We start from the raw sequence: 14,465 nt of genomic DNA on the forward strand, positions 1-14,465 counted from the left end.
TGCTGCCAATGTCAGCGTGGTGACAGATGCTAATATATATGCTATGAAATGATTGGCAGGAAATCTAGACAATACATAATAAATTAGGTAGTTCCAGGTGAATGTAAATATCACTTAGGCTTCTCCCTTCCTTTCTTATATATATTTTTATTATGAGAATAGATTATACGGCATATTTCAAGGGGAAATAAACAGGGAAAATTAGCGAACAAGTGCACATGAGATGTTGTCAGGTGATAATTAGCCAATTCCAGGTGTATGGCACTATCACTTACCTTATTTCTTTTTTGTATATATTATTTGGTATAAGAATTGGGCATAGGGCTTATTTCAATGCATGAAATCAGTGGAAAATTCCAGGGAAGATTTACTTGGCGCAGCGTGGCCAGGCAGGCGAGAGGAGAGGGTAATGGAGGGGAGGTAGTGAGGGGAGTCAAGAACGGGAAGAAATGGCTAAATTGTCAACAATGGATGGGAGTACAGATGACATTAGGAGTGCTGACTAGTGTTGGACATTGGCAGTACTGATAGATGATACAAGCCACTACTTGAAAGCCTGGAAGAATTCAAAATAACACAGAATTACAAAAGTGACGCCCCGCAGTATGATCCTTTGCTCTCAAGTGTCACGAAAGTGACGCCCCGTGGTTAAGGGGTTAATGCCAAGCTCACTGTGCTCCTGATGGGGGAAAAAAAAAAAAGGGGGAGGGGGGGCTGGATGATGGATTGATTCAATACTGACAATACCTTCAATGTAATTAGTCAATACCATACCTTGAGGATTTTCAGTGTATTTTCCCAGGCTATATGTGCATCACCGAAGTACTCAACTGGATCATACAGTTTGGAGTTAATGTTATCAGCAGCATTTCTTTCCAACCAGTCAATTACAATCTGTGCCTGAAAACAATAAATACGGAGTCAACTACCTATTCAGATAACATGAAATAAAAATTATACATGACATAATCATCAGTTCTACATACTGTTGTTGTTGAACCTCAGTCTGTATGGCCAAGCAGACCCATCAACCATGGGCAAGCAACTGCTCCTGCAAGGCCATCCCATGCACTGAATCAATCCTTCTTTGCAGCTGACGGCAACTCACTACGGTGAGGCATGGGGTAAAAAGGAGAGGTTTGGTTCCTGGATGTTTGTAGCATTTATATCTCTCCACCTGATAATACAAGCAACATAGTTGGATCTAACTTGCCCTGTTACCTGGCTATATTATTATTACCTAGCATTAAAAAAGGTTTCCTGGGTTACAGGAAAATATTAGGCTTGTCAATCAGAGCAGACCCACTTGATGTGGAATGCTGAGCAATAAAAAGTGACAGGAAGGAATGAGAGAGGTAGGTAGAGAGGAAGGCTGAAAGAGAAATAAAATGATAAAGATGAAGGAAAAAGTAGGCACCATTACATCGAGTGGATGACAGTCACCACCACCTACCGCTATCTAAATACATCGATCCCTTGGTTATCGTGCATAACTGCTACTGAATATGATGCATGATAATGGAATTGGGTGATAACAAATACACAGAACCCACGGGATATCATAGGTGAGCAGTGTGTGAAGAATGATGAAGGAAGGGTTGTGGTGAACAGTGGAGATATTAAAGACGCACAACAAGCATTACGGCCAGTTGCTGAATGAGGAGTTTGACTGGGACAGGGAAGGTTTGGAACCAGCAGAGCCAGTGCAAGCATTAACGCCAGTTGCTGAATGAGGAGTCTGACTGGGACAGGGAAGATCTGGAGCCAGCAGAGCCAGTGTTTGGGCCTTGGCCTTTGATTGATGCTGCTACTGTGAGTGGGGCAACAGGCAGAATGCAGGTGGGGAAGGCAGCAGGTGTGTCTGGGTCAATGGCTGAAATGTTGAAAGCCTCAGGTGATATAGGAGTGAGGTTTGTCACTGACCTGATAAATACGATTATACATGAGTATGTTCTCCCAGATGATTGGCTGAAAAATGTAACTGTAAATTTGTACAAGGGGAAGGATGATGCCCTGGAAAGAGGTAATTATAAATGAATAAAGCTGCTAGACCAGATAACGAAGGTAATGGAGTGAGTTCTAGAAGGTATGATTAGAGAAAGAGTGAATACTGATGAGATGCAGTTTAGGCTTATGCCAAGCAAAGGGATCACTGATGCCATATTCACTGTTTGACAGCTTTAGGAAAAATATATAGGAAATAAAGGGAACTGTACTTTGTTTTTGTTGATTTGGAGAAGGCCTTTGACAGAGTCCCTAGAGAGGTGGTGAGGTGGGCAATGAGAAAGCTTGGGATCAAGGAGTGGCTGGGTAGTCAATATGGCCACATATGTGGGTGCTCACATACAGGTACGGGTGAATGGAAATATGAGTGATGAGTTTTCCATGAATGTTGGGGTACATCAGGGATCAGTCTTGAGCCCGTTGTTGTTTATCATGGTACTTGAAGCCCTGTCATGTGACATCAGAAATGGACTCGCATGGGAGATGTTGTATGCTATTGATTTGGTGTTGGTTGCAGAGAATGAAAGTGGGCGGAGGAAAGATTTAGGAAGTGGAGAGATGATATGGGGCACAAGGGCTTAGAGTAAATGCAGATAAAACAAAAGTGATGGTATCTAGGGCTAGGGGCGGTACAATCAAAGAAGAGGGAGGGTGGCCAAGTGCGATTTGTCACAAGGACGTGGGAAGTGATTCCATCTTGTGTTGTGTTTGTGATAAGTGGGTGCATAAGAGATCTAGTGGTGTTAGTGGTAGACTGCAAGATATTGCTGATTTCATGTGTCCGGTGAGTCGGGGAAAGCATGTAGATATTACCAAGCATGAAAGGAATGAACTTGCTGGAGTCTCTTCAGTGTGTGGAAAATTTTTTTTATTTGGGAGACATGTTACGCGCTGAAGGTGGGGCAGGAGCTAGCTCTGTGGATAGTGAGGAATGGTTGGAAGTTCAGGAAGCTGTTGCCTCTCCTGACACTGAGAGGGCTCTCCCTCTGTGCTAAGGGATCTTTGTATGCAGCATGTGTTAGGAGTGTAATACTGTATGGTAGTGAGACCTGGGCAGTAAAGGAAGAGGGTATTCACAGGCTCAGATGTACAGAAATGGCAATGATTAGGTGGCTGTGCAGTACATCCATGAGTTCAAGGCCTGGGGGGCTACATTTATGATGGAAGAGATGAAAGGCAGGATGGGACTTGAGTGTATTGGTGTTGTGATGAGGAGATTTAGATTGAGGTGGTTTGGGAATGTGGAGAGGATGGGGGATGATAACTGGGTGCATAAAGTGACAAGTGGGAGTAGGGAGGTGAGAGGTAGACCGAAAAAGACCTGGGACAAGGTCACTGAGTGTGACCTCAGGGTTAAAGGACTAAATAGGGGAGCTGCCAGAGATCAAGCAGCATGGACAGCCGCCATTAGGTGACCAAGACCGACGCCTGCAAGCATGTTGGAGCCTTCAAAAACAAAAACGAAAACGAAACAAAGACGTGCTTCAAATTACCTACAAAACAGAGCCAATCTATCATATATCAAGTTAAGAAAGAGATACCAAACTCATGTCAAGTAGTTCTGGATATCGAGTATATTTTATCCAGCAAACTCCAATTCATGTCTGTTCCCTACACCTCAACAATTTTCCTACCCTGATTTCTTACATTTCTCTCCTCCATCCTCTTCTGTCTTTCTTTCCTTCATTCTTTCCTCGTCCTTCTGCCTACAGATGACTTTATACTCCCTCTTCTGTCTTTCTTTCCTTCATTCTTTCCTCTTCCTTCTGCCTGTGGGTGACTCTACAGAGTCTATATTGAGTGACAGGCCAAATGGTTTCTTGTACACCAGGAAGCCATTTACTACACTGGGTGGTAACCATATAAAAATATTATGGTGGCTGGTGGTTTAGTGGGTAATTAAGGTGCTCCAATCCGATTGGGCCGGTGAAGGTTTATGGCCAAGAGATGGTTGGGGTTTAATACTCACGTGATGCCACTCAAGGATGAGTGAGGCTGGTCACTCTCATCTTAAAAGTCAAGACCAATCTGCCTTGCCCCAGGCTCCTATGCTCCTCATGGGGCAACATGGGTTTGGATGATGGATGGATGGATGGATGAATTTCTTACATACTCATTCACTATATCCATCCATCTTCCTCTTGGCCAACCGTGCCTCTTCCCACCTTCAAACTCACTCACATAAAACCAACTGTTTTCACCACTATATTTTTCTCCATTCTCTCCACATGACTATAAAATTAAAGTACTCTGTTCACCCCTACTGTTATAACATTTCCTTACTCCATATGTTTCATGAATCATACAGTCAACCCCTGCTGTTTGCGGGTTCACCGTTTGTGAGTTCACATAGTTGCAAATTTGGGGAGGAAATTATTTTAAAAATTCTATCTATCTACTGCCCGATGTCTAGAATCCAAAAAGGGTGGCCAAAAACAAATCGCCTCCATGTTGCACTGTCCCCTGCCATTTCACTGCCCTTCCCCCAACTCACACCCACACCCCCCTCTCTCGTATACAGTACCCTCACTAGTTTCGTATCTAATTGGTACCGTAATTGCTGCGCGAAACTGAAACTCGCGAAACTCGTGCGTATACTTTACATGTGCACTCAACCCTCGGCTATCATGGGTTCCACTATAGTGTATCTCACTACCATACCTATATAAAAAACTACCCAAATACCTTTATCACGCACTAAATGCCTGCTATCACACACCAGAAATGTTTGTAAATTTCAAAAACGCCGGGCTCCGGTGCTCCACTCAGCCAACAAAAGATTCACTCCATGATTGGTCGTGTGACACCAGTGCCAGCTGAGCGCTGACTGGCCGCCCGACCGAGTCTCCTGCCTGCCAAGCCATTCAAGTGCGTCCCCCTCAGACTGTGAACAGTGATAGCGAGAACAATGACCATTTTTGTGATATTACCATGGCCAACATACCTCCTCCCTGTCCTACCATCGCCCAGCGTAATGCTGTGGCACCTGGCAGGGAAATAAAGAATAGGAAGAACCTAAGCTATGTGGATAAACTGGAAATAGTGAAACTTATAGAGTGGAAAGACCAAGTGAAGTGTGGAGAAGAAATATAACATCAACGAATTAACTGGAGGGGTAATTATAAGAATCGTGATCACATCATAAAACATGAGTCTTGCACCATCACAGGCTGCTGCCCAGGCCCTATGTAGCAGAAATCATTTGCTCCTTAAGACCGAGCAATTGCTTGGAAGATATATGGATCGACAGGCAAGGAGAAATACTGCTGTTAACATGTGGGAAATCATACACACTGCCAAGGAAATCTATGTGGACCTCGCTAAGAAGTCAGATGTGAAACAACCACCAGTTTTTATGGCTTCAAAAGGTTGGGTGGAGAAGTTTATGGCAGGGCACAAAAAAGTGTGTCTGGCGAAGCAGCAAGTGGTGACAAGGCAGCTGCACATGAATACCCAGAAACTACTAAGAATATAGGCTAATTGAGGAGGGCCGATATACACCAAAGCAATTTATAATATGGATGAAACAAATTTCTACTGGAAAACTATGCCATGGAGGTCGTTCATCACCACCAAGTTGGCGAAAATACGTGGAAGGAAAGCACTCAAGGAACGATTCACCTTGGAGCTGACCATGAACACCTCTGGGACGTGCCACCTGAAGCCGACGGTTGTGCACAAAGCGAAAAGACCCAGGGCCTACAAGGATTATAACATGAACAAACTGAATGTGACGTGGATGACTTCAAAGAAGGGTTACATGTCTGCCAAACTGTCCCTGGATTGGCTGAAGGAGGAGTTCATCCCACAAGTTGAGGAGCATTGTAAGAAAAATAACATCAGGTTTAACATTCTGCTGGTGATGGATAATGTCCCTGGACACTTGCCCCTTCTGAGGACCATGCACCCCAATATTAAAGTGGAATTCCTGCCACCCAATACCACCTCACTGATCCAGCCCCTCGACCAAGAAGTTATTTCAGTGGTGAAGGCCGCATACTCCAGGCGTCAATTTAGAATGATGAGGGAAGCCACTGAGGATGCAGAGTTAATCCAGCAACTGATCAACAGCAGTGAGGATGAAGATGAGGATGATCAATTGCAAGGAGACACCAATGCTGAGCATAAAGTTATAAACTACTGGAAGAGGTTCAATGTCAAGCAGGCTGTTAATCTGACAGTTCAATGTTGGGATGATGTAACCCAGGCAACGATTCATCACACTTGGCGGAATTTTTTGGAGGGGTTACCTGAGGACTGTCACGGGTCAGCACCTAGTAAGCCTCAGTTAGTTCAGGCAGAGGTTGAAGCAGCTGCTAAGGAGGCACAGCAGATTCCTGGAGCTGGTTTTGGTGATACAACTGACGAAGATATTCGTGAAATGATATGACAAACCCCAGTTTCTGCTGCTGATATCGTGGAAGAGGAAATGACATGAGATGAGGAGAGCGCAGGTGAGGAGGAGGAAGGTGACTGTGACGTGCAGCGTATCAAGGGACTGTGCATGAATGATATCAAAAAGATCATCAACTTGGGTGACCAGCTACAACACCTCCTTGAACAAGATTCCACTATTGATAATGATGCAAGATGTTCCCTAATTACTCAGGCACTGGCAGGATACGAAGAGCAATACCATGCTCACATCAACTCTCTACAGCAACGGCAAATCACCGACTTCCTATGTCGTCAGACACAGGCACAACCGGACCCACAACCAGGACCTTCAAACCAGACCTGCCCACCTGGACTCCAGAGCACTTTCTGCCAATGATGATGATGAGGAGGAGGAGGAATTTCTTGGGTTTGTTGAGAACTTCCTTGATGAGATGGAATGTCAAAGGGTGGTCAGTAGGCTCCACCCCAGGCTCGGAACCCCTCTAACCCACCCAAGCTGCTCAACATCCCCAAAAAGGTAAATAAAAATGAATATTAAGCTCTGCTTTTTATTAACCTTGGTATGTTTCTAATTTGTGTGCTCATTTTTAGACTGTTATATGTTAATACATGGTACAAAAAGGGTATCTTTGGGGAAAATATTGAGGTCATGGCACCAATTAGAATTTTTACCATAAGTTCTTCAATTTAGCTTTTTTTTTTTTTTTTTTTTTTTTTTTTTTAAATGCGAGGAAGAAGCAACCAAAGGCCATGAGCCCGCAGTAACAGTTCCCTCCAAGAGAAAAACAAAATACAATAGAGAGCCAAATTCAAGATCCGATCATTTTGAGATGCCTGGACACACTACGTTTGAAAGACTGGAGATCGTAGGCAGCAGGAAATACAGACAGAGGGAGACAGTTCCAGAGATGACCTGTTGCATAAATGAAAGACTGGGAGTAACGGTTAACTCTTGCATTAGAGAGTTGGACAGAAAAGGGATGAGAGTTTGCTGCCAGACGGGTGCTACGCGCCCGTCGTAGAGGTGGAGGAATGCAAGCACACAGTTCAGAGGAGCAGTGACCATTAAAGTAGCGATAGAAAAGAGATAAAGATGCAACAGTGCGGCGAAGAGACAGAGGTTGAAGGGAGTCAGTAAGAGGAGGAGAGTTAATGAGACGAAAAGCCTTTGACTCCACCCTATTGAGAAGAGCTGTATGTGGGGAGCCTCCCCACACATGAGAGTTGTACTCCACACAGGGGCGGATAAAACCCCTGTATAGAGTCAACAATTGTGCAGGGGTAAAGAAAGAGCAGAGTCGGCTTAGCACACCCAATCTCTTGGAAGCAGATTTTACAGATGTAATATGATCTTTCCAAGATAAGTCCCGAGTAAATGAAACCCCAAGCATGTTCAAGGATGATGCAGGATTAAGCTGAATATTATTAAACATTAGTGGGTATACCTGTGGAAGATTTTGTCGGGTTGACAGGTGTAAGAACTGAGTCTTAGATGCATTAAAGACAACCATATTATTTTTACCCCAGTCAGAGATATGAGCCAAGTCAGACATTAGGTGTGCCATAGCCTCATCCCTAGTTTCTTGAAGTAACTGTTGAGATGGGCGTTGCGGGAACCGAATGGAAAGGTGAAGGGTGGAGTCATCAGCGTATGAGTGGATAGGGTTAGATGTACAGCTTAGAAGATCATTGATGAATAAAAGGAAGAGAGTTGGTGATAGGACAGAGCCCTGAGGAACAGCACTGTTGAGACATCTAGGAGAAGAACGATGGCCGTCTACAACAGCGGCTATAGAACGACCAGAAAGGAAGCTAGCGATGAAGGCACAGATAGAAGGATAGAAACCGTAGGAGGGCAGTTTGGAAATTAAAGATTTATGCCAGACTCGATCGAAAGCCTTTGAGATGTCAAGTGCAATGGCAAAGCTTTCGCCAAAGTCCTGAAAGGAGGATGACCAGGAGTCTGCAAGGTAGGTTAGAAGATCGCCAGTGGAGCGTCCCTGACGGAACCCATACTGACGATCGGAAAGAAGGTTTTGATAGGAAAGATGCCTTAAAATTTTTCTATTAAGAATTGACTCAAAAACTTTTGAAATACAGGACGTTAAAGCAATTGGACAATAGTTGGAGGGTTGGGAGTGGTCACCCTTCTTTGGGACTGGCTGAATGAGAGCAAACTTCCAGCAAGAAGGAAAGGTACAAGTTGATAGACAAAGGCGAAAGAGTTTGCCTAGGCAGGGTGTAAGCACAGAAGCACAGTTCTTGAGAACAACAGGAGGGACCCCATCAGGCCCATATGCCTTGTTAGTACTGAGGCCTGTGATGGCAGAAAATACATCAACTGAAGAAATTTTAATGTCAGCCATGAGGAAGTCAGAGGGGAGAAGTGATGGAGGAGCAGCACCGGAATCGTCTAAGGTGGAATTGGAGGAGAAAGTCTGTGCGAAGAGATCTGCTTTATCAGTAGAAGAAATAGCTACAGAACCATCAGAGTAGAAAAGAGGAGGGAAGGATGATGAGGTAAAGTTGTTAGAAAGATTTTTGGCAAGGTGCCAGAAGGAGCGGGAAGAATTCGAGTTGGAGAGTTGAGAGCATTTAGTATGGATGAAATTATTTTTAGTAGAGCGAAGAACAGACTTAGCACGATTCCGGGCAGAAACGTAAAGATGATGTGATTCAGGGGTGGGTTGGCTCCGGTACCTTTTGTAGGCCTTCTCCTTGTTGCGGACAGCATTAGAACAAGCGTGATTAAACCAAGGCTTTCTTGCGTTAGTCAAAGGATATCAGAAAGGAATGTATGCTTCCATGCCCGAGAGCATAACCTCCGTAATGTGCAAGGCACACTCAGATGGCTCACGGCCATGGAAGCAATAATCATTCCAGGGAAAATCAAAGTACTGCCTGAGGGCCTCCCAGTCCGCGGCTCCAAAATGCCACAGACGACGTTTCCCTGGAGGGTCCACAGGCCGTACCGGAGTGATAGGACAGGTTAAGGTAATAAGGTTGTGATCGGAGGAGCCCAACGGAGAGAAAAGATTAACAGAGTAAGCAGAAGGATTAGTTGTGAGGAAGAGGTCAAGTATGTTGGAGCTCTCTCCAAGGCGGTCAGGGATACGGGTAGGGTGCTGTACAAGCTGCTCTAGGTCATTAAGGATAGAAAAGATGTAGGCTTGTTCACCAGGTGGATCCGTGAAAGGAGAAGAGAGCCAAAGGTGGTGGTGAACATTGAAATCTCCAAGAATGGAGATTTCAGAGAAAGGAGAAATGGACAGAATGTGTTCCATCGTAGATGTAAGATAGTCGAAGAATTTTTGATAGTCAGTAGAATTAGGGGATAAGTAAACAGCACAGATATATTTAGTCAGAGAATGACAGGAAAGCCGAAGCCAGAGTGTGGAGAATTCAGAAGAATGAAGTTCAGGAACACGAGAGCAAGATAAGTCGTTGCGTATGTATACACAACAGCCACCTTTGGCTTTGAAATGAGTATAGAGAAAGTAGGAGGATACAGAAAAGGGTTTGCTGTCAGTTGCCTCAGACAGCTGAGTCTCCGTTAGAAAAAGAAGGTGAGGTTTAGAGGAGGAGAGGTGGTGCTATCATGATTTTGGCTATAGTGCAGCCATAGCAGCACCAATTGCGCATGATACCTGAGGGCTGAGTCTAATAAGTAGTAATTGGTTCTGGGGTTAGCCACCTCATTCCCATTTAGCTACCCAGTAATGACACAATACCCCTACTATATTTTTCATACAGTTAATCAGACATATAAAATATTACTGAACAAAGAATTTACTAACACTGACACTTAGGCTGAAGTGCTTGATGGAGCTTGAAGATGAGTTCCAAGGCTGGGAGCGGTGGTTAGTTATCACCTGCCCCCCCACTGCTCCCAGCCACAACTATTGAGTCCCCCACACCACCACTTCCCAATGCTTCAACATCAGAGCCATCAAAATCCAGTGGGAGTTCATCAAGCTCCCCAGTGTCGTCAATGTCCTCATCCACAGCACTGTTGTCCTCTCCAGGCTGTTTGTTCTCCAAAGCCTGGACTTGTTGAATGTGAAAGGACAGAAATGATGTTATCATAGTCTGATAAAGTGCATGATCTCTGGCGTTGAAAAGATCCTTGTAATTAGCCAGAAGTTTATCCACCATCAGCAGGAAGGTGTCCCTGATCTCTGGCCTCCCATCATAATCTTCAATTTGCCCTTTCAAACAAGCAGTGTTTGCCAGCATGTCTGTGATTTGGCAAGATGTTGGCCTACCTGCTGGGATAGGTAAGGGTTCTTCCTGAACTGCATTGTCGTTGACTTGTTTGTCTGTTTCCAACATCTCCTCAAAGGTCGGTTCTGGCTGCGGTGGCTCAAAACAAGTGACTGAGGAGATGCGGGGGCTTGCGAAAATTGTAGAAAAATCACAAGACTCCTAAAAAAAAAAAAAAAAAAAAAAAAAAAAAACATTCCCTTGCCATCGTTAAACGAAATTTCGCAAGAGTATATATCAAGAACTGGTGAGGCTTCTGTACTGTACCTCTCCACTCCATCCCTCCATCTCATCCTCAGTCTCCCCCTCCCTCTCCCTCTCTCCACCTCACTCACATACACTCTCCTCGTTAGTTTCTTACTCTCCATCCTCTCCACATGGCCAAACCAGCTCAGTAAAATTCTCCTAGCACTTTCTATCACATCCATATCCATACCACAACGCTCCTTCACCGCCTCACTTTTCAGTCTGTCTCTCCGTGTAACTCCACAGGCTCCTCTCAAATAACTCATTTCCACTGCTCTCACTCTTGGCTTCTGTCCCTCCAACAAGGTCCAAGCTTCACTTCCATATGTTAGAGTTGGTATCACAATACTGTCATGCAATGACTTTTTCACTTCCATACTCACTTCCCTGTTTCTTATTACTGCTTTCAAGGAACCCAACCCTTCTTCCTTGTTGTACCCTTTCAAGCACCTCACTCTCTAAACTTCCATCCTTGCTCATCACACTACCCAAAGAAAGTCCACTCACCCAACCTCTATAAACTCTTGCATCCATTACACATCTTCGCATCCTTTCAGCCACACACACATAATCAATCATTGCCTTCCTTTCATTCAGTTCACCACCCACCTTTCTCATCACTCGCCATGTATACCTGTGGATCATTTTATGTCTGAAGAGGGTATTGGCTATCACCAACCCCCTCCCAGCACAAATGTCCACTAACACACTGCCATTCTCATCTATCTCAGCAGGCACACCCCTCTCACCAACTATTCCATCCACCTTCTCATTCCCTACTTTACCATTCATATCACCGATCAAAAACACTCTCTCATTCCTTCCAAACTTTTCCATGCACACTTCCACATTTGTCCAGAACTCTTCTCTCACTCTGCTTGCACGATCTTGCATTGGCGCATACACGCACACAATCACCCACATTTGTATTCCAACTTTCAATCTTACCCACACAATCCTTGACCCAACTGATCCATACTCTCTTATGTTCTTCTTCCATCTTTTACTCACAACTATACACACTCTCCTTCTTTTGCCCTCTCATTCTCACCTACTCCTGCACATATACCCCATCCATACTCCCATTCTCTCACACTCTCACCTTCCATTTAGTTTCAGTTACTCCACATACATCAACTTTCACACCCTCAAGCACCTGGACAATCTCTCTCTCTTTCACCTCATCATTCGCACCTCTTACATTCCATGTTCCAATTACCATGTCCTTTGTCCGGTCCATGGTCGTCATCTTTTGGTCAGTCCATGTCCGAGGCTTCTTGTTCGTCTTTTTAGTTAGCTGTTTTCCGGGGAGGGGCACTAACCCTCCACCAACCCTTTTAGTTGCCTTGTACGACTAGCACGGATACTGGGGGAGTATTCTTGAAAAAAAAAATAAATAACCCCAGGGGGTAGGGGGGGTTTTCATTTTTACCTTCACTTTCAGTTCACTCTGACATTCACATTCACTTTCATATTCTCTTCCATGCTCATTTCACCTTCACCTTCACCTTCACACTCACTTTCACTCATTCTGAATTTCCATTTCACCTTCACTTGCAACCTTTACAATTATTCACTCACCTTCACTTTTGCCCTCCCTTCTTTTACAATCACATTCACCTCCACCATCACTCACACGTTCACCTTCACTTTCTTTCACCTTCACCTTTTCTTTCACCTTCACTTTTACATTCATTTTCACCTTCACTTTCACTTTCACCTTCATTTTCACTGTGCCCTTTACTTTCACCTTCATCTTCAATTTTACATTCATTTTCACTTTCACTTTCTTCATTTTCACCTTTACTTTCACCTTCCACCTTCACTTTCACCTTTGCTTTCACTTTCACCTTCACCTTCACCTTCAACTTTTCTCTCACCATCACTTTCACCTTCATCTTCACTTTTACATTCATTTTTGCCTTCACTTTCACTCTCATCTTCACTTTCACCTTCATTTTCTCCTTGGCCTTTACTTTCACCTTCTTCACTTTTACATTTGTTTTCATTTTCACTTACACCTTAATTTTCATTCATTTTCACCTTCACTTTCATCTTCACTTTCACCTTCCACTTTCACTTTCGACTTCATTTTCACCTTCACCTTCGCTATCTCCATCACTTTGTTCACCTTCACTCTCACCTTCATTCTCATTTTCACCTTCTTTCACTTTCATTTTTTACTTCACTTTTGCCTTCACCTTCACTTTCACCTTCCACCATCACTTTTGACTTCACTTTCACCTTCCACCTTCACTTTCTCTTTTACTTATGCCTTTACTTTCACATTACAGTACCTTCATTTTCACCATCACAATGCCTTCACTAACCTTCACTGTTTCATTCACTTTCAACTCTCTCTCCCAAAGACAGAGAGAAGGGGAGGGAATACAGGAGGAGAGAGAGAGGAGGGACCAAGGTTATGCCTATCTCCCTCATTTGTTTATGCCAAGGGGACGCCACTTGTCATTTCTGTATTTATTCTCTCTCTCTCCTCTCTCTCTCTCTCTCTGTTGACTTTGACATTCCATATTCACTTGTGTGCTCTCTTTCACCCTCACTTTTACACTCATTTCCACAGTTACTTTAATTTTCATTTCCAATTTTCTCTCTCTCCGGAGAGGGACGGGGAGGAAGGGAAGGAATGGAGGAGGAGAGAGAGGAGGGACCGATGTTATGGTATCTCCTCCGTTTGACTGTTTATTCGTTTATTCCAAGACAGGACTCCTCCTGGCTTTATTGGACTTTTCCTGATGCGTAAGAATTTAGTCCACTTGGCTCCTCGAGTCCAATAAAAGCGAATTCCGCTACATTGAAGTCCGTTATATCGAGGTTTTACTGTATAAATACAAGTACAATAAGAGTGTAACTTGAATCAATTCTTAAACTTTTCCATGTCATAAATCTGAAACGTCAAGTAAAGAACAATCATAACTAGAGGGTTTACTGTACAGTAATCTTTCAATTATCTATCTATCTATCTATTGCCAGATGCCTCAATCCCGTTTGGGGTGGCCACAAACAAATCGCCTCCAAGTCGCCCTGTCCCCTGCCATTTCACTGCCCTGCTCCCAACTCACACCCCCCTCTCTCATATACCTCTCCACCCCATCCCTCTATCTCATCCTCGGCCTCCCCCTCCCTCTTCCCCCCTCCACCTCACTCACATACACTCTCTTCGTCAGTCTTTCACCCTCCATCCTCTCCACATGGCCAAACCACCTCAGTGTGTTCCTCATAACACTTCCTATCACATCCACATCCACACCACAACGCTCCTTTATATCCTCATTCGTCAGCCTGTCTCTCCATGTGACTTCACAGGCTCCTCTTAAATAACTCATTTCCACTGCTCTCACTCTTGACTTGTGTCCTTCCAACAACGTCCAAGCTTCACTTCCATACGTTAGAGTTGGTATCACAATACTGTCATGTAGTAACTTTTTCACTTCATCCTTACTTCCCTGTTTCTTATCACTGCTTTCAAAGAACCAGCAACCTTTCTTCCCTGCTGTATCCTTTCAAGCACTTCACCCTCCAAACCTCTATCCTTA

General features: G+C 44.1%; 1 protein-coding gene across 1 annotated transcript in view; it reads right to left on the minus strand.

The window, feature by feature from the left end:
- Nup107 (nuclear pore complex protein Nup107) overlaps positions 1-14,465 on the minus strand; it is a 399,651-nt gene that overhangs the window by 231,066 nt on the left and 154,120 nt on the right. The window contains exon 7 of the mRNA XM_080276587.1: positions 775-900. Coding sequence (XP_080132713.1) covers positions 775-900 — 126 coding nt within the window. The remainder of the gene's footprint in view (positions 1-774; positions 901-14,465) is intronic.

The sequence above is a fragment of the Coenobita brevimanus genome, chromosome 65 (genome assembly GCF_032717465.1).
Source record: "Coenobita brevimanus isolate Jiangsu-jjx chromosome 65, ASM3271746v2, whole genome shotgun sequence".
NCBI lineage: Eukaryota > Metazoa > Arthropoda > Malacostraca > Decapoda > Coenobitidae > Coenobita > Coenobita brevimanus.